This window comes from Sphaerodactylus townsendi, linkage group LG03, assembly GCF_021028975.2.
Source record: "Sphaerodactylus townsendi isolate TG3544 linkage group LG03, MPM_Stown_v2.3, whole genome shotgun sequence".
Taxonomy (NCBI): domain Eukaryota; kingdom Metazoa; phylum Chordata; class Lepidosauria; order Squamata; family Sphaerodactylidae; genus Sphaerodactylus; species Sphaerodactylus townsendi.
In genome coordinates, this window is record NC_059427.1 from 70,146,930 (window position 1) to 70,171,084 (window position 24,155).

General features: G+C 63.0%; 1 protein-coding gene across 1 annotated transcript in view; it reads left to right on the forward strand.

Annotated features, from left to right (window-relative positions):
• GNAI2 (G protein subunit alpha i2) overlaps window positions 1-24,155 on the forward strand; it is a 157,631-nt gene that overhangs the window by 131,781 nt on the left and 1,695 nt on the right. Inside the window, exons 5-6 of the mRNA XM_048487350.1 lie at window positions 4,100-4,229; window positions 23,143-23,426. Of these exons, the coding sequence (XP_048343307.1) occupies window positions 4,100-4,229; window positions 23,143-23,391 (379 nt within the window). The 3' untranslated portion in view covers window positions 23,392-23,426. The remainder of the gene's footprint in view (window positions 1-4,099; window positions 4,230-23,142; window positions 23,427-24,155) is intronic.

Sequence of the window (24,155 nt, forward strand, 5' to 3'; positions counted from 1 at the left end):
GCCCTGTGGAACCTTTGGCAAGTCGCAGCTGGGGCAGTAGCAATGGAGACCCCTAAGGACTGGGCCTTGAAAGAGCAGCAGTTGGTGCAAGAGAGCTGGGAAGTGCCTGCATTTGTTCAGTGGCTCCACAGGGCCTTCACAACAGTTGCTGCTTTTCTTTTGAATCCAACTCTTTTTTTCTTTTCTGATTGCGGGATTGTTGTAAAGCAGAAAGGCAGCTTATAAATGCTTCAAATAAGTGGATAAAATTAGTAACTATTATATAAGAATAATAAGATAGTGTTTTAAAAGTGACAGACCACTTGTGCCACTCATGAATGAGGTAGTTCACCCTAGCCAATCAAATCATGAAAGGTCAGGTCTTAGTAAAGCATAGCATATTTTTACTTTATAGTGGTCGAATGCAAGGAAGTGGTCACATCTTAACTAGATGGCTGCTCCCATAGCTTTGTGATGAAAAGGAATACTGTATTGACATTATACCAAGCTTGGTTTCAATAGCAACCATCTTTCTAAAATCTCCAGTGCTACTAAAACATCCTGTTTAGGGCAGAATAACATATCTTCAAAAAGAGATTTGAAGCTAGGGGTAGATCTCAATGTCTGTTGCTTTTGTGCTGTATTTCCTTCAGCAAAGCTGCTTTCCCTCCATGGAAATGGTGGATTACAAAAGAACAACTTTAGAACCCAGCAACTGGGGGAGAAGAAGAGAGGGAAAATTACAATCCTAAAGTAGTGCACATGTAACTAAGCCCCTCCCCCTTTCCACTCCAAATTGTCCCACCCCCAGCTGCCTGTCACTTGTAGAACTAGCCACTGACATTTTGGTTTTGCCATGTGGACTTGCTTGCCGTTCCATTCTGACAGTGATGCTTATTAGCAGCAGCTATTATCTAAGCCATGTGCAAGACTCATGCCAAGCAGGAAAGCCACAAAGTTCACCACCTGTAAAATATGGAAGAGATGCAGTGCAGGATTTCCGCCAACAGAAAAAAAGGGGAAGTGATTTTTACCAAAACCCCCACCATTACAAAAACCTGACTCCTCGACTATGCTGTTTCTGTGGGTGGGGGTCCTCTGTTGTCCTCTCCCTTGCCCATTCGGCCTCAAAGATGTTATAGGGACTTCAGCAGGCTAATTTCCCCTGTTCTCCTCCCTTTTCATTTGACTCAATATTTTGAGAGCAAAGGCTGTGCTTAGTTCTCATCGGTCTGTTGAGGGAGGTCTTTTTTATTATTTACAAGCTGTTTCTCAGCTGTTCTTGCCTTGTTTGGTGCTCTGTGAAGTGAGAACACTGGATAATTAGAACACTCTTGAGGAAAAGTATCTCAGTGCCAGGGACTTAAAGTTAATAATCACCAAGAGAATGCCAGGTTTTCAGAGAGGATAGCAACAGAGGTCCGCTGCAGGCACATTTTTAGTCTCTTTGGGTATTTGTGGACACACCATGATAGGGACGTGACAAAGTAACATTAGGAAAACTGCTAGCGTAGCCTCCGCCTTACTTTTTGCTGATTCTTCTTATTCACGGTGACTATTTTCTCTGTTGTAGACTTTTTATATGTGTACAATAGCAACTCTAATTGACAGCTTAAAGCTGTAATCTGAATTGTAATGCCTGTTACCTTCATGCTTGTACTGCAGAAATATTGTATCCCGGCTCCACAGGCAGTGGCAGTCTTTGCCAGCTTTCAGTGCTGCGTCATCTTGCCATTGTTAGCTAGCTGTGTAATCTCCCTGTTTGGCCCTTTTCCCTTTGTGGCTTTATTTTGGAAAGAATGGGACATGAATACAAGATTTGCAGAGGAAATGGATGCCATTTTACCACCAGCCTGGCGCAGAATGACTTTGTGTTCCTGTGGTCATGCTCTCTTTTTAAAAAGGGGGAAGTGATGTCGGTGGAGACCACAACTCCCAGCATTCTGCCCTCTCAGACTCTGAAATGTCAGCATGGAATGCCTTGCCAGGAACAATGTGTATCAGCTGGGAGTGGTTATTTCCCTTTCCTTGTCCCCTGAAAACTTGGCAGACATCTTAACACAAGATTAGCTGGCTAGCTGAGATGTTATGCAAGCGGAGTAAATTCTGAGTGCTCAGGGTGCGATTTGACCAATCCTGCTAGGACTTTTATGCAGTTCTGACACAATTGTTAATGTTTCTGTTCTAATTTGAAAACCTTGCCTTTTGGAGGATGCCATTCCATTTTCTTGGTGGCTTCCTTCATGATCACATTTTTCTAAGTGCAAGCTGGGGGCCCACAAGGAATCACAAGGATTGTAATTAGAAAATCCCACCCCGTCCTCCAAAATGTTGTCCAAGATTCCATAAAGTGCTTGAGTGGGGTAATCACCCCTGTTTTATTTAGCTGTCCTCAATGTTATCTATTGCAACCAGTTTACTAACTGAAGTAGAGATGCTAATTATAAGATAGATTCTGTTAGTTCTGTTTCATGTCCCTCCTCTTTTCTTCGATGAAAGGCCAAAAGGGTGATTTTTTGGCATCTAGAATAGAGTTTGCTTTATTCTGATGTTTCTTCATTAATCTGCATTGGTGTCTATCCCTCCCCGCCTTCCTCCTCCTGGAAAGGAGGGTTTTGTCTGTTGACGATAAATGGCATGGAGCCATAAATTGTTTCTGCTTGCATGTTCGTGCCCTCTCTCTCTCATTTGTTGCCATAGTGATGAATACTTTCCCTTTTCCTGAGAGCCTCATTGTATTAATGTAACTATGCAGCCTTGATTAACTTGAATTGACGAAGGAGTGTGAGTGGGATATAGCCCCAGATTGAGTGGGATATAGCCCCGGATAGCTCTTCCAACAGAAACTAACATTTCATAGCTGTGAACAACTAAAACCTCCTGTAAAGCAATACGACACAATGATGTAGCAAAAAAATTGCCATCCCTAATACAACCATGTATTTGTTGCATCACGATTCCTTCTTGAGTATGTTCTCCTAAAACTTTCTATAGAGCTGAAACACAAGACAATGACTCAAACATGCTTAGGGATTGTAGAGCACATATAAGTCATCTTGCATTTGGAAAACAAATATAAATTGAAATAAATTTAGCATGGATTAATTCCTTTCCCCTGTTCTAAATTAACTCCCTACAACATAGCTATTTCTATGCTATAAGTATGGGCTTACTGTCAATAAAACATGCAGCATTGCTTTTCTAATTGCTTTATATATATAAAGACAGACTATAAATCATTATCATATGGTTAGGTAGTAGAAAAAAAGAGAAGGATAAACATACATTTTAAACCTGCTGTGGAGTTCAGCTGACTCAGTTAAGAGCTTTGGGTTTATACAGGAGCCAACTTTACTACTGGAGAAGCATGTTTATGTAGTTGCTAAAAATGCTTTTTTCCAGCTCAGCCTTGCCTGAAAGCTGGCCTCTTATCTTCATGTGGATGGTCTAACCACCGTAACATTGAAACTAAAGTACTGCAATGCACATTACGTTGGTCTCCCCTCAAAATCAGTTTGAAAACTCCAGCTGGTTCAGAATGCTGCAGCTTGACTATTTTTGGTAGTTAGATGGAGCATGCATATTACTCTTATCCTGCAGGTACTTCATTGGCTACCCATCAATCTCCAGGCTCAATTTAAGGTAGTAGCTATCACATACAAAGCCCTTCATGGCCTTAGATTCTCATATCTGCTAGACTCCTCATTAATACGTAGGCTTTGCTTCAGTTCTGTTTTTAGATTTGTGGTTGTTTCTGCAACCCTAATATTGCACTATTGCACTGTTAATTAAATGTCCTGTCTGTTTAATGTATTGACTCACTCTGTGTAATCTGCCTTGAGTCCAAGTAAGAAAGGTGGACTATAAATAACATGAATAAATGAATGTTCAGATACCTTAGCCATAATGTTCTTACTGCTTTCAAAGACAGGAGGAAGGAATATGTGTGCATGAAACTTGGTAGTGTGCCCACTAAATATGTACGTGTATCAGAGAGATTACTTTGGATAAAATGGCAGTGCAGTCTTTTCTTGTAGCTTTCATCCACTGAGACATAACCTGACAAAAGTAGCTTATATTGAGCTGTTGTGCTAATCACCCCCTCCATTTCTTTCTATAGCTACCTGAATGATTTGGAGAGGATAGCGAGGGGGGATTACATCCCAACCCAGCAGGATGTGCTGAGAACTCGAGTGAAGACCACAGGCATTGTGGAGACTCACTTTACTTTCAAGGAGCTACATTTCAAGTAAGTATAAATCTTTATGATGTATAAGGTGCTTTATGACATTGTGGATCAGGCCCAGCCCCATTTTTTCTCCTGTTAAGTAAAACTTGTGACAGTTCTAACTTTTATTGCAAATCAGATTGCTTTTAGATGTGAGTGTGTAATTTAAGGGAACCATACCCCACCATTCAGGCTCTCAAGATAAAATCCAGAGATGCAAAGATGATCAGCTAATACAGCTGTTTTGTGTCTTTTTGACTTTGAATGTTGTTTTTGTCATCAGCTTGGGGTCAGTTAGTTTTTACCACTGTCGATAATTCTTTTATTTTTTAATGCTATTGTTATGCATGTAACACATGGTTAATATTGAAAAAAATGTATTAAATGTCGTAGGAATAATTCAGTAAGGAAAGAAAAACAGACACAAAAGTGGAAACACAGAATCACTTATTTCAAGGGAGAAACCAACCAAAATGGGTATATTCACATCAAAGTGGACACCTTTCACAATTCAATCTCAGCACATAGTGCATCTAGGGCTGCATTTCTACATAGCCGATGGGCTGTCTTGTACTTGGCCATTGCATTCCAACTGCTGTAGATTGTTGGAACCACACTTCAAGAGTTTCAGTTACACACAAGGAGGCATGACAGTTTTCAAAACCCATCACAGTCCCTGAAGCATTTGTGTGAATGTGCCACTCATTCTGTCTTCATAGTTGAGTTGTTAGATTGGCAAAGCTTGGAATACTACTGAGAATGTCAGCTGTTCAACAATGAATGGAGGCATCAGTGAAAGAGGAGACAGCCATCACCATTCATATTCTCCTCCTTCTTGGCAGCTAGCTTAGCAAACAAGAGTCCAGATCTCCCTTTCTCTTTTTTTGGTATTCTGGTCTTTGCTGTTAGCACAGATATGCAGATAAAAGTAGAAAGCCTTGCCTTACTTTCAGCCCCCATCAACTTGTGAATCATGTTCCTTCACACTGGCACATTATCTTCCATATTAATAGCTGCATGGTCCTTCTGGACATTACACTTCTTACTCTGTTTTTTCTGTCAGTCTGAAGATTAGTTATCCGCCCAGTGAAATGTAGTGATTTTGTAAATTGCTGCAATTGCAAAAAATATACATGTTGCCTGATTTCATTGGCTCATATTGGGAAGATAGCTTCACTTTAAAAGACCCCAAATTGAACCATTCCCAAAATGTTTTCTTTCCTACAAAGGTATTTTACGATTTTCGTTAGAGAGAAGCTATGTATCGCAAACCTGTAAAACAACAAGCTTCTCAGTTGGAACAACCTGGGAAAGTGTGCAGTACTTTGCAGTAGATATGCACTTTCCTTCTGTTATCCTGTTAGAATGTTGCTTTAGGAGCACACACACTTCTGGATTTGCCATTTTCAGAACCCATGATTGCATGCTGCAGTAAGCCCAAAGCTTGAGTCCTGGTAGGGTTCTGGCTTTAAAACATTCCAGTTGAAATGATATCAGTTTAATCTTCTTGCACTTCTGAATGTAGCAGGAAATCATCACTGTGATAAGCTTTGAAATTCTAACAATTAAATCCCCAACAAAACAAAAGGATGTTTTACACCACAAAATATACACTTCTTTACTAGGTCACAGGAGGCTAGTGTGCACATCCTCATGGTATGCCTTGAGAATTGTGTGTCTGGATAAACAAAACTCAGAGTACAAATTGATTTGGGGAACCTAGTAATAGAATTAGCAATTCCTTTTCATGACCTTCTGTGCAGACCCATGTGTGCCTGCCAGAAGGCCACTCTATGAAACAGGTACAGGTAAGTGCAACATTGTTCTTTTATTTTATACACACACCAGACGGTGTACTCAGTTGAATCCTCGGAGGTTTAAGAGCCTTGATACATGTGCTATAAAGATCAGATTGATTCACTGAAGTAGTCTGTCCCCAAATGAATTTTTTGTAAACTGGATTTAAAATGGAAAATGGTAATGATAATAAGTGTACAAGTTAAAAAGAGTGAAATGGAGAACTTCCTTTCTGGTAATCGTCATAGTCCATCTATTGGTCTGTGTCCAGGGCATGTGTGCCTTCAGTCTTGCTAGGGAAACAGAGAATATGGAATCCATTTAATGGTCTGTGAAACTCCAGATTTGAGAAGCCAAGCTGGGGAGGATACCTAATATAATCCAGAGATCCCTCTGTAGTCTATATTAGCTACACTATTTAAATGGATTCTTAAATAAATATGAGGCTAGAATAAGTATTGGGAGCTTTCTTAAATCAATGCCTGCTGGAGAATATGATGACAAATACTTCCTAATAAAGCAGTGATTCATGCGTAGCATTCAGTTCACCACATTCAGCTGGAAAGAGAGATATTGGCATGTGGAGAAGAATTCAAAGAATTACCACATACTGTCCAGCTTGCTAATTAAGATCTTCATCTCAAGCACCACTGCCTGTGAGTAGACATGTGCAGCAACCAGATTTTTTCTCAATAGTTGAACCTTGCCATTGGAATGCTCTGCCCCTTGAACCTCACTTGACACCTGCCTTACTGCCCAAACTTTTCAGGTCAATAATTCTTATGTTGGTTTTTTTTTATTTGACCATTCTATTTGTACTTTGAGCTGAGCATTGATAAGGTGCCTAAGAATGATCATACTACAACTAACCTTTAAGGTGCCACTTCTGGCACTGACAAACTATCCCTTGAGATGGAGCAACAATAATTAAAAATATTTGGAATCTTTGTAGACTATTTTGAAGTTGTATGATTTATTTTTGTTTTTGTATATTTTTTCCTTTTTTGGTGTATGTATTTTCAGAAATACGTTAGTAAAAATTTAAAATGAGTTGCGATTACACTAGATAAAAGCATCATGCAACTGTTCACAATTAGGAATGTGAATGTGAGGTGTAAGTGCTACACTGGCACTTGTGAATCGCTGCTCTTTTCTTTGTGGCCTGGCAGTGTCCTTTTCTGTTCCTTATGAATGTGAAAAAATCAAATCAAGTGAAATCTTCAGCTCAGATTGGCTAGAGACAGGAAATGCGGGGTGGCACACCAGTTACATTGCACATGTCACTATGGGCTGTGGTTGGCTGTTAACTTTTCTCTTGAATAGATCTAGTGGTTCGCTTTGTAGTCTTCAGTGAGAATGGCAGCAGAATTCAAGTATCCAACTATCCTTGGAACATGAAGCTTATGAAAACTTCCAATTTCCATACATTGACCTTTGAATGGCAGTTCTTTCTGGAGACTTCTGCCCTGAAGCCAAATAATAATCTCCAGATCATTTTCCTTTGCACAATTGCACATAGAATCTAGTCTATAATGTTTCAGATGTATTTGGTGCCCCTTGTTTACTGATTAAACATGGATAGGGAAATAAACTGTATTTTTACTTCTAGCCTCTTTATCCATGTTAGCAATGTATACCAGCTATGCAGCTCAAATTAAAATGTTTAGCTTGCGTAAATTCTGAGTTGTAAAAAGATACTTGAGGCCTAAACTGTATTTAAATTATATTTATGTATTTATTTAAATTATACCCCACCATTCCATTTCTCACCCAGGGTCCTTACCACATCATTAAAACAGATCTACATTAGCTACAAATTACAAACACTGGCCTGAAAAATCACAGGATTAACTTGACAGCACTTTCTGCCTCTAGTAGTACTGGAAACACTATTCACATAATGACACAGGCCATCAACAGTTGGCAAACATCCATCAAAATATACCATGCATCATTGTGTGTAAAGTGTTGTCAAGTCACAATCAACTTTCAGTGTCCCCTGGTGGGGGTTTCAAGGCAAGTGATGATGCAGGGGTGATTTGCTATTGCTTTCAACTTCTTCCTTGGAGGTCTCCCTTCCAAATATCAGCCCAGCTTCTGAGATCTGATTAGATCGGGCTATACCATATCATTCTACATCCCATGTGTCTAGCTAAACATAAAAGCAGGATCACAATGGGTAGCCGTGTTAGTCTGCCTGTAGAAGCAGAAAAGAGGAAAAGTCCAGGTAGCACTTGAAAGACTTACAACATTTCTGGTAGTGTTTGAGCTTTTGTGAGTCAGAGCACACTTCAGAATAAATAAAAGCAAGCATTGCTTCTTTCTTACGTAGGCAGCTGTATGTACAGTCCCTGGGACCCTTGAGTTTTTAGGAGCCCTGTTGTTCTGTATCAGAGAAGGCGTGTGGATTCCTACTCATTCAGTTTAGTTAGACGGAGGATGTTCTTTGCTGTTCATCTTATCTTATCCCACCCATCCTGCAGTGCCCTGTGACTACTGCCTCTTCACTGAGAAATGTAAGGATTCGATTTTTCTAAAGTAATTAGCCCACAGAATCTGTTAGTAGCTTGCAGGCTCACACATTTCTGTTAAGCATTTGTGGTATGCAGACAGCCTGAAAGAAAAATAACTTTGGCTTTCCTCCAGTCTACAAAAGCATCATTGGAGGCATTTTTGACTCATCATAGGCAAGCAGGTAAATGACTGTTGCGAAGCCCCAAAAAAGAAATTGTCCCACTCATGACTTGCTAGGTTCAGCTGAGTCTCTCCATTCAGTCATTTGGAAAGGCATGTCCACCTGTATCTCTAGGTGTCAAGTATAGGTTGTAGAGAATTGCATGATAGACAGCAGGATGATCTTCAGGCCAGGGGCCTACAAGTTCTTATTCGCTGAGCTGAGTCTAATGCCCTTTGGGGGTTACACTGCAATAGGTGGACTCACAGGTCCCAGGCCATTTTAGGACTTTAAAGATTATAACCAAAACATTGAATCTGATTCAGTACTTCACCTGGAACCAGTGCAGCTGATGAAGCACAGAATGGATATGGGCTCTCCGCGATGTCACAGTCAGGACCTGGACAGCTGCATTTTGTACCAACTGACGTTTCCGGACAGTCTCAAGGGTAGCCCTGCATATAGTGAGTCTAGCCTCCAGGTGACAGTTGCATGGATTACTGTTGCTAGCTGAGGACGAAATGGATGCCATTTAACCTGGCATAGATGGGGAAAAAAAATCCAATGTAGCCACATTCGTAACCTGGATCTTCATAGAGAGGGGGGCAATCAGGATCACAGCCAGGTTTCTGACGAAGTGCTTAGGTGTCAGTTGCACCCCATTGAGGGTCAGGAGCTGACAATCCAATCCCACCTGCCCATGGGAATGTCAGCTCAATGCAGCTGTTAAAAGGCAAACTTTATGCTGGGGATAATTAGGAGAGGAATTAATAATAAAACTGCAAAGATTGTCATGCCCTTATATAAAGCAGTGGTGCAACTGCACTTGAAGTACTGAGTTCAGTTCTGGTCGCCACATCTCAAAAAGGATATCAAAGAGATAGAAAAAGTGCAGAGAAGGGCAATGAGGATGATTGAGGGACTGGAGCACCCTCCCTATGAGGAGAGGCTGCAGCGTTTGAGACTCTTTATAATATCAGCCATTCTTCTGCTTTCCAAGTCCTCCAGGGCTTGGGAGAAAGCGGGGATGGGAAAAGAGAGATCTGAATGCTGCACTAGGCTCAGCCCAGCACTTAGTTGCGTGTGGACTTGAGAAGCCAATGTGGTGAGAACTGAATTATTCCATGCTTGGGTTTAACACACACACACACACACACACACACACACACACACACACACACACACACACACACACACACACACACACACACACACACACACACACACACACACACACACACACACACACACTGGGGGGGGTGGGGGGGGGGGGGGGTGGGGGGGGGGGGGGGTGGGGGGGGGGGGGGGTGGGGGGGGGGGGGGGTGGGGGGGGGGGGGGGTGGGGGGGGGGGGGGGTGGGGGGGGGGGGGGGTGGGGGGGGGGGGGGGTGGGGGGGGGGGGGGGTGGGGGGGGGGGGGGGTGGGGGGGGGGGGGGGTGGGGGGGGGGGGGGGTGGGGGGGGGGGGGGGTGGGGGGGGGGGGGGGTGGGGGGGGGGGGGGGTGGGGGGGGGGGGGGGTGGGGGGGGGGGGGGGTGGGGGGGGGGGGGGGTGGGGGGGGGGGGGGGTGGGGGGGGGGGGGGGTGGGGGGGGGGGGGGGTGGGGGGGGGGGGGGGTGGGGGGGGGGGGGGGTGGGGGGGGGGGGGGGTGGGGGGGGGGGGGGGTGGGGGGGGGGGGGGGTGGGGGGGGGGGGGGGTGGGGGGGGGGGGGGGTGGGGGGGGGGGGGGGTGGGGGGGGGGGGGGGTGGGGGGGGGGGGGGGTGGGGGGGGGGGGGGGTGGGGGGGGGGGGGGGTGGGGGGGGGGGGGGGTGGGGGGGGGGGGGGGTGGGGGGGGGGGGGGGTGGGGGGGGGGGGGGGTGGGGGGGGGGGGGGGTGGGGGGGGGGGGGGGTGGGGGGGGGGGGGGGTGGGGGGGGGGGGGGGTGGGGGGGGGGGGGGGTGGGGGGGGGGGGGGGTGGGGGGGGGGGGGGGTGGGGGGGGGGGGGGGTGGGGGGGGGGGGGGGTGGGGGGGGGGGGGGGTGGGGGGGGGGGGGGGTGGGGGGGGGGGGGGGTGGGGGGGGGGGGGGGTGGGGGGGGGGGGGGGTGGGGGGGGGGGGGGGTGGGGGGGGGGGGGGGTGGGGGGGGGGGGGGGTGGGGGGGGGGGGGGGTGGGGGGGGGGGGGGGTGGGGGGGGGGGGGGGTGGGGGGGGGGGGGGGTGGGGGGGGGGGGGGGTGGGGGGGGGGGGGGGTGGGGGGGGGGGGGGGTGGGGGGGGGGGGGGGTGGGGGGGGGGGGGGGTGGGGGGGGGGGGGGGTGGGGGGGGGGGGGGGTGGGGGGGGGGGGGGGTGGGGGGGGGGGGGGGTGGGGGGGGGGGGGGGTGGGGGGGGGGGGGGGTGGGGGGGGGGGGGGGTGGGGGGGGGGGGGGGTGGGGGGGGGGGGGGGTGGGGGGGGGGGGGGGTGGGGGGGGGGGGGGGTGGGGGGGGGGGGGGGTGGGGGGGGGGGGGGGTGGGGGGGGGGGGGGGTGGGGGGGGGGGGGGGTGGGGGGGGGGGGGGGTGGGGGGGGGGGGGGGTGGGGGGGGGGGGGGGTGGGGGGGGGGGGGGGTGGGGGGGGGGGGGGGTGGGGGGGGGGGGGGGTGGGGGGGGGGGGGGGTGGGGGGGGGGGGGGGTGGGGGGGGGGGGGGGTGGGGGGGGGGGGGGGTGGGGGGGGGGGGGGGTGGGGGGGGGGGGGGGTGGGGGGGGGGGGGGGTGGGGGGGGGGGGGGGTGGGGGGGGGGGGGGGTGGGGGGGGGGGGGGGTGGGGGGGGGGGGGGGTGGGGGGGGGGGGGGGTGGGGGGGGGGGGGGGTGGGGGGGGGGGGGGGTGGGGGGGGGGGGGGGTGGGGGGGGGGGGGGGTGGGGGGGGGGGGGGGTGGGGGGGGGGGGGGGTGGGGGGGGGGGGGGGTGGGGGGGGGGGGGGGTGGGGGGGGGGGGGGGTGGGGGGGGGGGGGGGTGGGGGGGGGGGGGGGTGGGGGGGGGGGGGGGTGGGGGGGGGGGGGGGTGGGGGGGGGGGGGGGTGGGGGGGGGGGGGGGTGGGGGGGGGGGGGGGTGGGGGGGGGGGGGGGTGGGGGGGGGGGGGGGTGGGGGGGGGGGGGGGTGGGGGGGGGGGGGGGTGGGGGGGGGGGGGGGTGGGGGGGGGGGGGGGTGGGGGGGGGGGGGGGTGGGGGGGGGGGGGGGTGGGGGGGGGGGGGGGTGGGGGGGGGGGGGGGTGGGGGGGGGGGGGGGTGGGGGGGGGGGGGGGTGGGGGGGGGGGGGGGTGGGGGGGGGGGGGGGTGGGGGGGGGGGGGGGTGGGGGGGGGGGGGGGTGGGGGGGGGGGGGGGTGGGGGGGGGGGGGGGTGGGGGGGGGGGGGGGTGGGGGGGGGGGGGGGTGGGGGGGGGGGGGGGTGGGGGGGGGGGGGGGTGGGGGGGGGGGGGGGTGGGGGGGGGGGGGGGTGGGGGGGGGGGGGGGTGGGGGGGGGGGGGGGTGGGGGGGGGGGGGGGTGGGGGGGGGGGGGGGTGGGGGGGGGGGGGGGTGGGGGGGGGGGGGGGTGGGGGGGGGGGGGGGTGGGGGGGGGGGGGGGTGGGGGGGGGGGGGGGTGGGGGGGGGGGGGGGTGGGGGGGGGGGGGGGTGGGGGGGGGGGGGGGTGGGGGGGGGGGGGGGTGGGGGGGGGGGGGGGTGGGGGGGGGGGGGGGTGGGGGGGGGGGGGGGTGGGGGGGGGGGGGGGTGGGGGGGGGGGGGGGTGGGGGGGGGGGGGGGTGGGGGGGGGGGGGGGTGGGGGGGGGGGGGGGTGGGGGGGGGGGGGGGTGGGGGGGGGGGGGGGTGGGGGGGGGGGGGGGTGGGGGGGGGGGGGGGTGGGGGGGGGGGGGGGTGGGGGGGGGGGGGGGTGGGGGGGGGGGGGGGTGGGGGGGGGGGGGGGTGGGGGGGGGGGGGGGTGGGGGGGGGGGGGGGTGGGGGGGGGGGGGGGTGGGGGGGGGGGGGGGTGGGGGGGGGGGGGGGTGGGGGGGGGGGGGGGTGGGGGGGGGGGGGGGTGGGGGGGGGGGGGGGTGGGGGGGGGGGGGGGTGGGGGGGGGGGGGGGTGGGGGGGGGGGGGGGTGGGGGGGGGGGGGGGTGGGGGGGGGGGGGGGTGGGGGGGGGGGGGGGTGGGGGGGGGGGGGGGTGGGGGGGGGGGGGGGTGGGGGGGGGGGGGGGTGGGGGGGGGGGGGGGTGGGGGGGGGGGGGGGTGGGGGGGGGGGGGGGTGGGGGGGGGGGGGGGTGGGGGGGGGGGGGGGTGGGGGGGGGGGGGGGTGGGGGGGGGGGGGGGTGGGGGGGGGGGGGGGTGGGGGGGGGGGGGGGTGGGGGGGGGGGGGGGTGGGGGGGGGGGGGGGTGGGGGGGGGGGGGGGTGGGGGGGGGGGGGGGTGGGGGGGGGGGGGGGTGGGGGGGGGGGGGGGTGGGGGGGGGGGGGGGTGGGGGGGGGGGGGGGTGGGGGGGGGGGGGGGTGGGGGGGGGGGGGGGTGGGGGGGGGGGGGGGTGGGGGGGGGGGGGGGTGGGGGGGGGGGGGGGTGGGGGGGGGGGGGGGTGGGGGGGGGGGGGGGTGGGGGGGGGGGGGGGTGGGGGGGGGGGGGGGTGGGGGGGGGGGGGGGTGGGGGGGGGGGGGGGTGGGGGGGGGGGGGGGTGGGGGGGGGGGGGGGTGGGGGGGGGGGGGGGTGGGGGGGGGGGGGGGTGGGGGGGGGGGGGGGTGGGGGGGGGGGGGGGTGGGGGGGGGGGGGGGTGGGGGGGGGGGGGGGTGGGGGGGGGGGGGGGTGGGGGGGGGGGGGGGTGGGGGGGGGGGGGGGTGGGGGGGGGGGGGGGTGGGGGGGGGGGGGGGTGGGGGGGGGGGGGGGTGGGGGGGGGGGGGGGTGGGGGGGGGGGGGGGTGGGGGGGGGGGGGGGTGGGGGGGGGGGGGGGTGGGGGGGGGGGGGGGTGGGGGGGGGGGGGGGTGGGGGGGGGGGGGGGTGGGGGGGGGGGGGGGTGGGGGGGGGGGGGGGTGGGGGGGGGGGGGGGTGGGGGGGGGGGGGGGTGGGGGGGGGGGGGGGTGGGGGGGGGGGGGGGTGGGGGGGGGGGGGGGTGGGGGGGGGGGGGGGTGGGGGGGGGGGGGGGTGGGGGGGGGGGGGGGTGGGGGGGGGGGGGGGTGGGGGGGGGGGGGGGTGGGGGGGGGGGGGGGTGGGGGGGGGGGGGGGTGGGGGGGGGGGGGGGTGGGGGGGGGGGGGGGTGGGGGGGGGGGGGGGTGGGGGGGGGGGGGGGTGGGGGGGGGGGGGGGTGGGGGGGGGGGGGGGTGGGGGGGGGGGGGGGTGGGGGGGGGGGGGGGTGGGGGGGGGGGGGGGTGGGGGGGGGGGGGGGTGGGGGGGGGGGGGGGTGGGGGGGGGGGGGGGTGGGGGGGGGGGGGGGTGGGGGGGGGGGGGGGTGGGGGGGGGGGGGGGTGGGGGGGGGGGGGGGTGGGGGGGGGGGGGGGTGGGGGGGGGGGGGGGTGGGGGGGGGGGGGGGTGGGGGGGGGGGGGGGTGGGGGGGGGGGGGGGTGGGGGGGGGGGGGGGTGGGGGGGGGGGGGGGTGGGGGGGGGGGGGGGTGGGGGGGGGGGGGGGTGGGGGGGGGGGGGGGTGGGGGGGGGGGGGGGTGGGGGGGGGGGGGGGTGGGGGGGGGGGGGGGTGGGGGGGGGGGGGGGTGGGGGGGGGGGGGGGTGGGGGGGGGGGGGGGTGGGGGGGGGGGGGGGTGGGGGGGGGGGGGGGTGGGGGGGGGGGGGGGTGGGGGGGGGGGGGGGTGGGGGGGGGGGGGGGTGGGGGGGGGGGGGGGTGGGGGGGGGGGGGGGTGGGGGGGGGGGGGGGTGGGGGGGGGGGGGGGTGGGGGGGGGGGGGGGTGGGGGGGGGGGGGGGTGGGGGGGGGGGGGGGTGGGGGGGGGGGGGGGTGGGGGGGGGGGGGGGTGGGGGGGGGGGGGGGTGGGGGGGGGGGGGGGTGGGGGGGGGGGGGGGTGGGGGGGGGGGGGGGTGGGGGGGGGGGGGGGTGGGGGGGGGGGGGGGTGGGGGGGGGGGGGGGTGGGGGGGGGGGGGGGTGGGGGGGGGGGGGGGTGGGGGGGGGGGGGGGTGGGGGGGGGGGGGGGTGGGGGGGGGGGGGGGTGGGGGGGGGGGGGGGTGGGGGGGGGGGGGGGTGGGGGGGGGGGGGGGTGGGGGGGGGGGGGGGTGGGGGGGGGGGGGGGTGGGGGGGGGGGGGGGTGGGGGGGGGGGGGGGTGGGGGGGGGGGGGGGTGGGGGGGGGGGGGGGTGGGGGGGGGGGGGGGTGGGGGGGGGGGGGGGTGGGGGGGGGGGGGGGTGGGGGGGGGGGGGGGTGGGGGGGGGGGGGGGTGGGGGGGGGGGGGGGTGGGGGGGGGGGGGGGTGGGGGGGGGGGGGGGTGGGGGGGGGGGGGGGTGGGGGGGGGGGGGGGTGGGGGGGGGGGGGGGTGGGGGGGGGGGGGGGTGGGGGGGGGGGGGGGTGGGGGGGGGGGGGGGTGGGGGGGGGGGGGGGTGGGGGGGGGGGGGGGTGGGGGGGGGGGGGGGTGGGGGGGGGGGGGGGTGGGGGGGGGGGGGGGTGGGGGGGGGGGGGGGTGGGGGGGGGGGGGGGTGGGGGGGGGGGGGGGTGGGGGGGGGGGGGGGTGGGGGGGGGGGGGGGTGGGGGGGGGGGGGGGTGGGGGGGGGGGGGGGTGGGGGGGGGGGGGGGTGGGGGGGGGGGGGGGTGGGGGGGGGGGGGGGTGGGGGGGGGGGGGGGTGGGGGGGGGGGGGGGTGGGGGGGGGGGGGGGTGGGGGGGGGGGGGGGTGGGGGGGGGGGGGGGTGGGGGGGGGGGGGGGTGGGGGGGGGGGGGGGTGGGGGGGGGGGGGGGTGGGGGGGGGGGGGGGTGGGGGGGGGGGGGGGTGGGGGGGGGGGGGGGTGGGGGGGGGGGGGGGTGGGGGGGGGGGGGGGTGGGGGGGGGGGGGGGTGGGGGGGGGGGGGGGTGGGGGGGGGGGGGGGTGGGGGGGGGGGGGGGTGGGGGGGGGGGGGGGTGGGGGGGGGGGGGGGTGGGGGGGGGGGGGGGTGGGGGGGGGGGGGGGTGGGGGGGGGGGGGGGTGGGGGGGGGGGGGGGTGGGGGGGGGGGGGGGTGGGGGGGGGGGGGGGTGGGGGGGGGGGGGGGTGGGGGGGGGGGGGGGTGGGGGGGGGGGGGGGTGGGGGGGGGGGGGGGTGGGGGGGGGGGGGGGTGGGGGGGGGGGGGGGTGGGGGGGGGGGGGGGTGGGGGGGGGGGGGGGTGGGGGGGGGGGGGGGTGGGGGGGGGGGGGGGTGGGGGGGGGGGGGGGTGGGGGGGGGGGGGGGTGGGGGGGGGGGGGGGTGGGGGGGGGGGGGGGTGGGGGGGGGGGGGGGTGGGGGGGGGGGGGGGTGGGGGGGGGGGGGGGTGGGGGGGGGGGGGGGTGGGGGGGGGGGGGGGTGGGGGGGGGGGGGGGTGGGGGGGGGGGGGGGTGGGGGGGGGGGGGGGTGGGGGGGGGGGGGGGTGGGGGGGGGGGGGGGTGGGGGGGGGGGGGGGTGGGGGGGGGGGGGGGTGGGGGGGGGGGGGGGTGGGGGGGGGGGGGGGTGGGGGGGGGGGGGGGTGGGGGGGGGGGGGGGTGGGGGGGGGGGGGGGTGGGGGGGGGGGGGGGTGGGGGGGGGGGGGGGTGGGGGGGGGGGGGGGTGGGGGGGGGGGGGGGTGGGGGGGGGGGGGGGTGGGGGGGGGGGGGGGTGGGGGGGGGGGGGGGTGGGGGGGGGGGGGGGTGGGGGGGGGGGGGGGTGGGGGGGGGGGGGGGTGGGGGGGGGGGGGGGTGGGGGGGGGGGGGGGTGGGGGGGGGGGGGGGTGGGGGGGGGGGGGGGTGGGGGGGGGGGGGGGTGGGGGGGGGGGGGGGTGGGGGGGGGGGGGGGTGGGGGGGGGGGGGGGTGGGGGGGGGGGGGGGTGGGGGGGGGGGGGGGTGGGGGGGGGGGGGGGTGGGGGGGGGGGGGGGTGGGGGGGGGGGGGGGTGGGGGGGGGGGGGGGTGGGGGGGGGGGGGGGTGGGGGGGGGGGGGGGTGGGGGGGGGGGGGGGTGGGGGGGGGGGGGGGTGGGGGGGGGGGGGGGTGGGGGGGGGGGGGGGTGGGGGGGGGGGGGGGTGGGGGGGGGGGGGGGTGGGGGGGGGGGGGGGTGGGGGGGGGGGGGGGTGGGGGGGGGGGGGGGTGGGGGGGGGGGGGGGTGGGGGGGGGGGGGGGTGGGGGGGGGGGGGGGTGGGGGGGGGGGGGGGTGGGGGGGGGGGGGGGTGGGGGGGGGGGGGGGTGGGGGGGGGGGGGGGTGGGGGGGGGGGGGGGTGGGGGGGGGGGGGGGTGGGGGGGGGGGGGGGTGGGGGGGGGGGGGGGTGGGGGGGGGGGGGGGTGGGGGGGGGGGGGGGTGGGGGGGGGGGGGGGTGGGGGGGGGGGGGGGTGGGGGGGGGGGGGGGTGGGGGGGGGGGGGGGTGGGGGGGGGGGGGGGTGGGGGGGGGGGGGGGTGGGGGGGGGGGGGGGTGGGGGGGGGGGGGGGTGGGGGGGGGGGGGGGTGGGGGGGGGGGGGGGTGGGGGGGGGGGGGGGTGGGGGGGGGGGGGGGTGGGGGGGGGGGGGGGTGGGGGGGGGGGGGGGTGGGGGGGGGGGGGGGTGGGGGGGGGGGGGGGTGGGGGGGGGGGGGGGTGGGGGGGGGGGGGGGTGGGGGGGGGGGGGGGTGGGGGGGGGGGGGGGTGGGGGGGGGGGGGGGTGGGGGGGGGGGGGGGTGGGGGGGGGGGGGGGTGGGGGGGGGGGGGGGTGGGGGGGGGGGGGGGTGGGGGGGGGGGGGGGTGGGGGGGGGGGGGGGTGGGGGGGGGGGGGGGTGGGGGGGGGGGGGGGTGGGGGGGGGGGGGGGTGGGGGGGGGGGGGGGTGGGGGGGGGGGGGGGTGGGGGGGGGGGGGGGTGGGGGGGGGGGGGGGTGGGGGGGGGGGGGGGTGGGGGGGGGGGGGGGTGGGGGGGGGGGGGGGTGGGGGGGGGGGGGGGTGGGGGGGGGGGGGGGTGGGGGGGGGGGGGGGTGGGGGGGGGGGGGGGTGGGGGGGGGGGGGGGTGGGGGGGGGGGGGGGTGGGGGGGGGGGGGGGTGGGGGGGGGGGGGGGTGGGGGGGGGGGGGGGTGGGGGGGGGGGGGGGTGGGGGGGGGGGGGGGTGGGGGGGGGGGGGGGTGGGGGGGGGGGGGGGTGGGGGGGGGGGGGGGTGGGGGGGGGGGGGGGTGGGGGGGGGGGGGGGTGGGGGGGGGGGGGGGTGGGGGGGGGGGGGGGTGGGGGGGGGGGGGGGTGGGGGGGGGGGGGGGTGGGGGGGGGGGGGGGTGGGGGGGGGGGGGGGTGGGGGGGGGGGGGGGTGGGGGGGGGGGGGGGTGGGGGGGGGGGGGGGTGGGGGGGGGGGGGGGTGGGGGGGGGGGGGGGTGGGGGGGGGGGGGGGTGGGGGGGGGGGGGGGTGGGGGGGGGGGGGGGTGGGGGGGGGGGGGGGTGGGGGGGGGGGGGGGTGGGGGGGGGGGGGGGTGGGGGGGGGGGGGGGTGGGGGGGGGGGGGGGTGGGGGGGGGGGGGGGTGGGGGGGGGGGGGGGTGGGGGGGGGGGGGGGTGGGGGGGGGGGGGGGTGGGGGGGGGGGGGGGTGGGGGGGGGGGGGGGTGGGGGGGGGGGGGGGTGGGGGGGGGGGGGGGTGGGGGGGGGGGGGGGTGGGGGGGGGGGGGGGTGGGGGGGGGGGGGGGTGGGGGGGGGGGGGGGTGGGGGGGGGGGGGGGTGGGGGGGGGGGGGGGTGGGGGGGGGGGGGGGTGGGGGGGGGGGGGGGTGGGGGGGGGGGGGGGTGGGGGGGGGGGGGGGTGGGGGGGGGGGGGGGTGGGGGGGGGGGGGGGTGGGGGGGGGGGGGGGTGGGGGGGGGGGGGGGTGGGGGGGGGGGGGGGTGGGGGGGGGGGGGGGTGGGGGGGGGGGGGGGTGGGGGGGGGGGGGGGTGGGGGGGGGGGGGGGTGGGGGGGGGGGGGGGTGGGGGGGGGGGGGGGTGGGGGGGGGGGGGGGTGGGGGGGGGGGGGGGTGGGGGGGGGGGGGGGTGGGGGGGGGGGGGGGTGGGGGGGGGGGGGGGTGGGGGGGGGGGGGGGTGGGGGGGGGGGGGGGTGGGGGGGGGGGGGGGTGGGGGGGGGGGGGGGTGGGGGGGGGGGGGGGTGGGGGGGGGGGGGGGTGGGGGGGGGGGGGGGTGGGGGGGGGGGGGGGTGGGGGGGGGGGGGGGTGGGGGGGGGGGGGGGTGGGGGGGGGGGGGGGTGGGGGGGGGGGGGGGTGGGGGGGGGGGGGGGTGGGGGGGGGGGGGGGTGGGGGGGGGGGGGGGTGGGGGGGGGGGGGGGTGGGGGGGGGGGGGGGTGGGGGGGGGGGGGGGTGGGGGGGGGGGGGGGTGGGGGGGGGGGGGGGTGGGGGGGGGGGGGGGTGGGGGGGGGGGGGGGTGGGGGGGGGGGGGGGTGGGGGGGGGGGGGGGTGGGGGGGGGGGGGGGTGGGGGGGGGGGGGGGTGGGGGGGGGGGGGGGTGGGGGGGGGGGGGGGTGGGGGGGGGGGGGGGTGGGGGGGGGGGGGGGTGGGGGGGGGGGGGGGTGGGGGGGGGGGGGGGTGGGGGGGGGGGGGGGTGGGGGGGGGGGGGGGTGGGGGGGGGGGGGGGTGGGGGGGGGGGGGGGTGGGGGGGGGGGGGGGTGGGGGGGGGGGGGGGTGGGGGGGGGGGGGGGTGGGGGGGGGGGGGGGTGGGGGGGGGGGGGGGTGGGGGGGGGGGGGGGTGGGGGGGGGGGGGGGTGGGGGGGGGGGGGGGTGGGGGGGGGGGGGGGTGGGGGGGGGGGGGGGTGGGGGGGGGGGGGGGTGGGGGGGGGGGGGGGTGGGGGGGGGGGGGGGTGGGGGGGGGGGGGGGTGGGGGGGGGGGGGGGTGGGGGGGGGGGGGGGTGGGGGGGGGGGGGGGTGGGGGGGGGGGGGGGTGGGGGGGGGGGGGGGTGGGGGGGGGGGGGGGTGGGGGGGGGGGGGGGTGGGGGGGGGGGGGGGTGGGGGGGGGGGGGGGTGGGGGGGGGGGGGGGTGGGGGGGGGGGGGGGTGGGGGGGGGGGGGGGTGGGGGGGGGGGGGGGTGGGGGGGGGGGGGGGTGGGGGGGGGGGGGGGTGGGGGGGGGGGGGGGTGGGGGGGGGGGGGGGGGGGGGGGGGGGGGGTTGGGCGGGGGGCGCGGTGGGGGGGGGGGGGGGCAGGGGGGGGGGGGGGTGGGGGGGGGGGGGGGCGGGGGGGGAGGGGTGCGGGGGGGACAATTCCCATCAGCCCCTGCCAGCATGGCCAATTGGCCATGCTGGTAGGGGCTGATGGGAATTGTAGTCCATGAACATCTGGAGTGCCATAGGTTCGCCACCATGGAACTATTCTGTCTGTCTTCAGTTCTTAAAGATATGTTAGATACCTATTCCTGACAGGATGTTTTCAGGTGGGAAGGATGTAGGGCTTGGGCAAAGAGTGGTAACAAGGGTAGAGGTTCTGTATCTTACAGACAAATTGCAAACTTAAATCAGCAGGACCAGATGGTATCCAACTTAGAGTTTTTAAATGACCCAAATGTGAAATTGCTGATCTTCTAAGGTATTCAGTATGTCTCTAAGAGCAAACTCTGTACCGGAAAAATAGAGAGTGGCCAACGTTAAAAAAAATTAAAGGATCTAGAAGGATCCAGCATATTATAGGCTAGTTAGCTTAATGTCTGTTTTGGGTAAATTGAGGAAAAGCTTATTACAGTTAAAATTGTTCCGCATATAGAAGGGCAAGTTCTGCTGAATGAAAACCAGTGTGATTTCTGGACAGGTAAGAAATGACCTTTTAGAATTCTTTGGAAGTGTCAATAATGTCGAGCCCTTCAGGGATGAGGCTGCCTATAAATTTAATAAATAAATAAATAAATAAATAAAATTTATTGACAGGAATGAGCTGGTAGACAATGTTTATTTGACAAAGTCTCTTACCACAGACTCCTGAGCAAACTTCAGAATCATGGGATAAGGGCATTTGTCCTCTTCTTGATTGGTAATTGGCTAAAATCAACAGGAAGCACACAATAGGAATAAATAGTCAATTCTTGCAATGGAGGAATGTGAGCAGTGAGATCCCTCAGGGATCTGTATTGGGATTGATTCTTTGGAGTTAGGATGAGTAATGAGGTGGCCAAGTTTGCAGGCGGCAACAAATTATTTATGGTGGCTAAGATAAACAAGAATTGTTAAGAGCTCCAAAAGTGCTCTTTCCAAAGTGGGCAAATGAGCATTAAAATGGCAAATGAGATTCAGTATGTTGGGACAAATAATCCCAACTTCACATATACATCGATAGGGATCCGAGCTGGCAGCATCAGATTGATAAAGGGATCTTGGGTGGTAGTGGATAGCTTGATGAAAATGTTAAACAAATGTTAAACAAATTACATCTCTCTGTGCCCAGAAAAAGGCAACTTTCATGCTGGCCATAAGACAACAGGAATGGAGAATAAAACTGCTTCTACCATACTGTCCTTGTACAAATCTATGGTGAAACCACATCTGGAATGTTGTGTTCTGGTCACTACACCTAAAAACAGATATTGTACAGCTTGAAAGGTTTTAGATAAGGCAGCCAAAATGATCAGGGGGCTAGAGGAACTTAAGAAAAATAAGGTGAATAAGAGGATACATGGTAAAGATTTATAAAATTATGCATGGTATGGAGAGAGTGGACAGGGAGAAGCTTTTCTCCCTGTTCCATAATCCTAGAATCCAGGGTCATTCATTGAAGCCGAAGGGTGGGAGATTCAGGACAGATGAAGGGAGGTATTTCTTCACACAGCACATAGTTTAATTGTGGAACCCCCTGCCACAGGATGTGGTAATGGCTGCCAACTTGGAAGGTTTTAAAAGGGGAGTGGACAGATTCGTGGAGAAAGGGACTATCAGAGGCTACAGTTAATTATGGTTATCTACTCCTTCCAGTACGAGAGGCAGTATGTCTCTTCAAATCAGTTGCTGGGGAACATGGGTAGAAGGAAACGGTTGTCACTGTGCTTGTGGGCTTCCTGGAGTCAGCTGGTTGGCCACTTTGTGAATGGCATGCTCTATATATGATCGGTCAGCATGGCTGTTCTTATGTTTTTATATCTGGATATACACAGAGGAACTGAAATACGGTAGACAATCCACTTGCAATGTCTGCAACCAGCATTTAGTTATTTAGTGAACGGCAGAATCTCAGTTTCAAAGGTCAAACTCTAAAGTGGAGAAGGAAGGTATTGTACTTGTTTTTTGTGCTGGTTCCCCAACACAGGAAGTATGGGTTTCTCTTTTGCTAATGTGCTCTTCAGCTGCAAATGATGAGCCTGTGACAGGTTGTGTGGCCACTGCTGAGTAGAAAAGTGTGTACAGGAATGAGGAAAGCCAAGCTTCACATTAACAACTTAGGCCAGCAGCATGAAAGCAAATCCTGTATCAGTTGGCATACTGGGATTTGATCTGATGGGTTTTCACTTCTTAGAATTCTGTGTGTGGCACATTAAGTATCTGTGCATAATTACATCTTGTAAAGTTCAGTCTGCTGTTGAAGGGCCATGCTTTCAGCAGGATCTGGGAGAAGATGCTTGAGTTTTAGGCAGGCAGCATTGGCCTCGCCTAAGCCGTACGTTTTTCCTGCTGGTGGAATTCAAATGATGACATCAAACTCCCAGGTTTACGTCAACCATTTAACACAGTCTATTTTTCTTGAAGCTTTTAGCATGTAGATTATCAGCAGGCAGTTCTTGGCAGTTGCACAGCCAAACTCTCTTTGGCTTATCTTATTTTTTACTGGAGCAAAACTCAGAGTAGACCTGGAACTGTATAAAGGAGCTAGGAATCTGAACATGCAAGGCTTGCTATTTCCTTCCTTCTTTCCTTTTTCTTTTTCTGGGGAGGTTAAGAATAGACAAGAAAAGATTGACACTCAGTCACCAGATCTGTAGGAAATGGGAATCTGAGATATGTTTGTAAAGGCAGCCAATGGATGCAACAGCTTCTCAGAGAATCTGCACTGAGGAATCTCTCTGCCAGGACCAATTATTCAATTTTGTTCTGCCTACCTAGTGGAATTTGTTCATTTGACTGTTACAGCTTCTCCTCTGTGTGACTCATTTCTGTGGGATTTGTGAAGAGGAACCGGGGGAAAATGTCTTTCCTTTGGTTCAATAACCATTCAGTACGTTCAACCAGTTGCTACTCCATACCAGGCACTGAGAATGGAGCTTTCTCAGGTCCAGGGTCTCCTGCTGAATTTTCACAACAACTCCTAACTGTGGTCAGTTAGCAGGTAAAATTCTGTTAAGTGCTGATAAAGGTGTCAGGGTTGTGCAAAGACTGGCATCAACAGGGAATGAATACACAATTTCCCCAGTGCCTAACTGTCAGTGCCTAATTTTACTAGTAATATGGCAGCTGAAATCTCTGTATAATTAGATAATTCAGTTAGTGTATCCAGTTCTGGAATGGCACAGTCTTCCTGCTCATTGCTGTTTTCCTCTCTTACCCTCCCTTAGGAGCCAACAAATATGATGAAGCTGCTGGTTATATCCAGAGCAAATTTGAAGATCTGAACAAGAGGAAGGATTCCAAGGAGATCTATACTCACTTCACCTGTGCCACTGATACCAAGAACGTGCAGTTTGTCTTCGATGCTGTCACTGATGTCATCATCAAAAACAACCTGAAGGACTGTGGGCTGTTTTAGCTCTTCAGGTGGTATCTACTGAAGAACACAGGAAGGTGAGAAGATATGGGATAATTCAGGGACTTGCAAATACTTTGTAACACCTCACGCCCATTTGGCAGAATAGTCACACATTCTTGCTGCTGGGAAAGTTTGTGTGGTGCACTACTGTCTACTTTTGTACACATCTGAATATCCTTGTGTGTTCATCAGGAACGTCAAAGAGAAAGGAAGGCGCTGTCTGAAGTGCAAAGATTGAAGGGATAGAGTGCTGGAAGGATTGCCAGGATGAAGGTGTCTTCCAGCTCAGAGGGGAGGGGCTGTTGCTTAATGAAAGAGCCTCTCTCCTTTGCATGCAGAAAATCCCCGGATCAATCCCTAGCACCTCCAGTTAGAAAGGGCCAGGCAGTAGGTGATGTGAAAGTCCTCATCCCTGAGACCCTGGAGGGCCCCTGCCAGTCTGAGTAGACAGTACTGACCTTGGTGGACCAAAAGTCTGATTCAGTAAAAGGCGACTTCATGTGTGTTCAAGCAGAATAATGTGTCTGGTAACCTTGAGAACGAAGAGCCTTGGCTGCTGGAGAGTGTGAGAGGGGAGATTTTAGTTGTTTCTCATGAGCGCACTTCAGCTCCCTGAGAAATAGGCCAAGTCTGAACCAGGCTGGAACATAGCTGTATTCTTGAAACACACACGAGGACCGTGTCCTAGCTGGAATATAACACCAGATTCTGTCACGCATGTAGCTGTTGCCCCAAGCTGTGACCATCTTTTAGACCCCTATTAA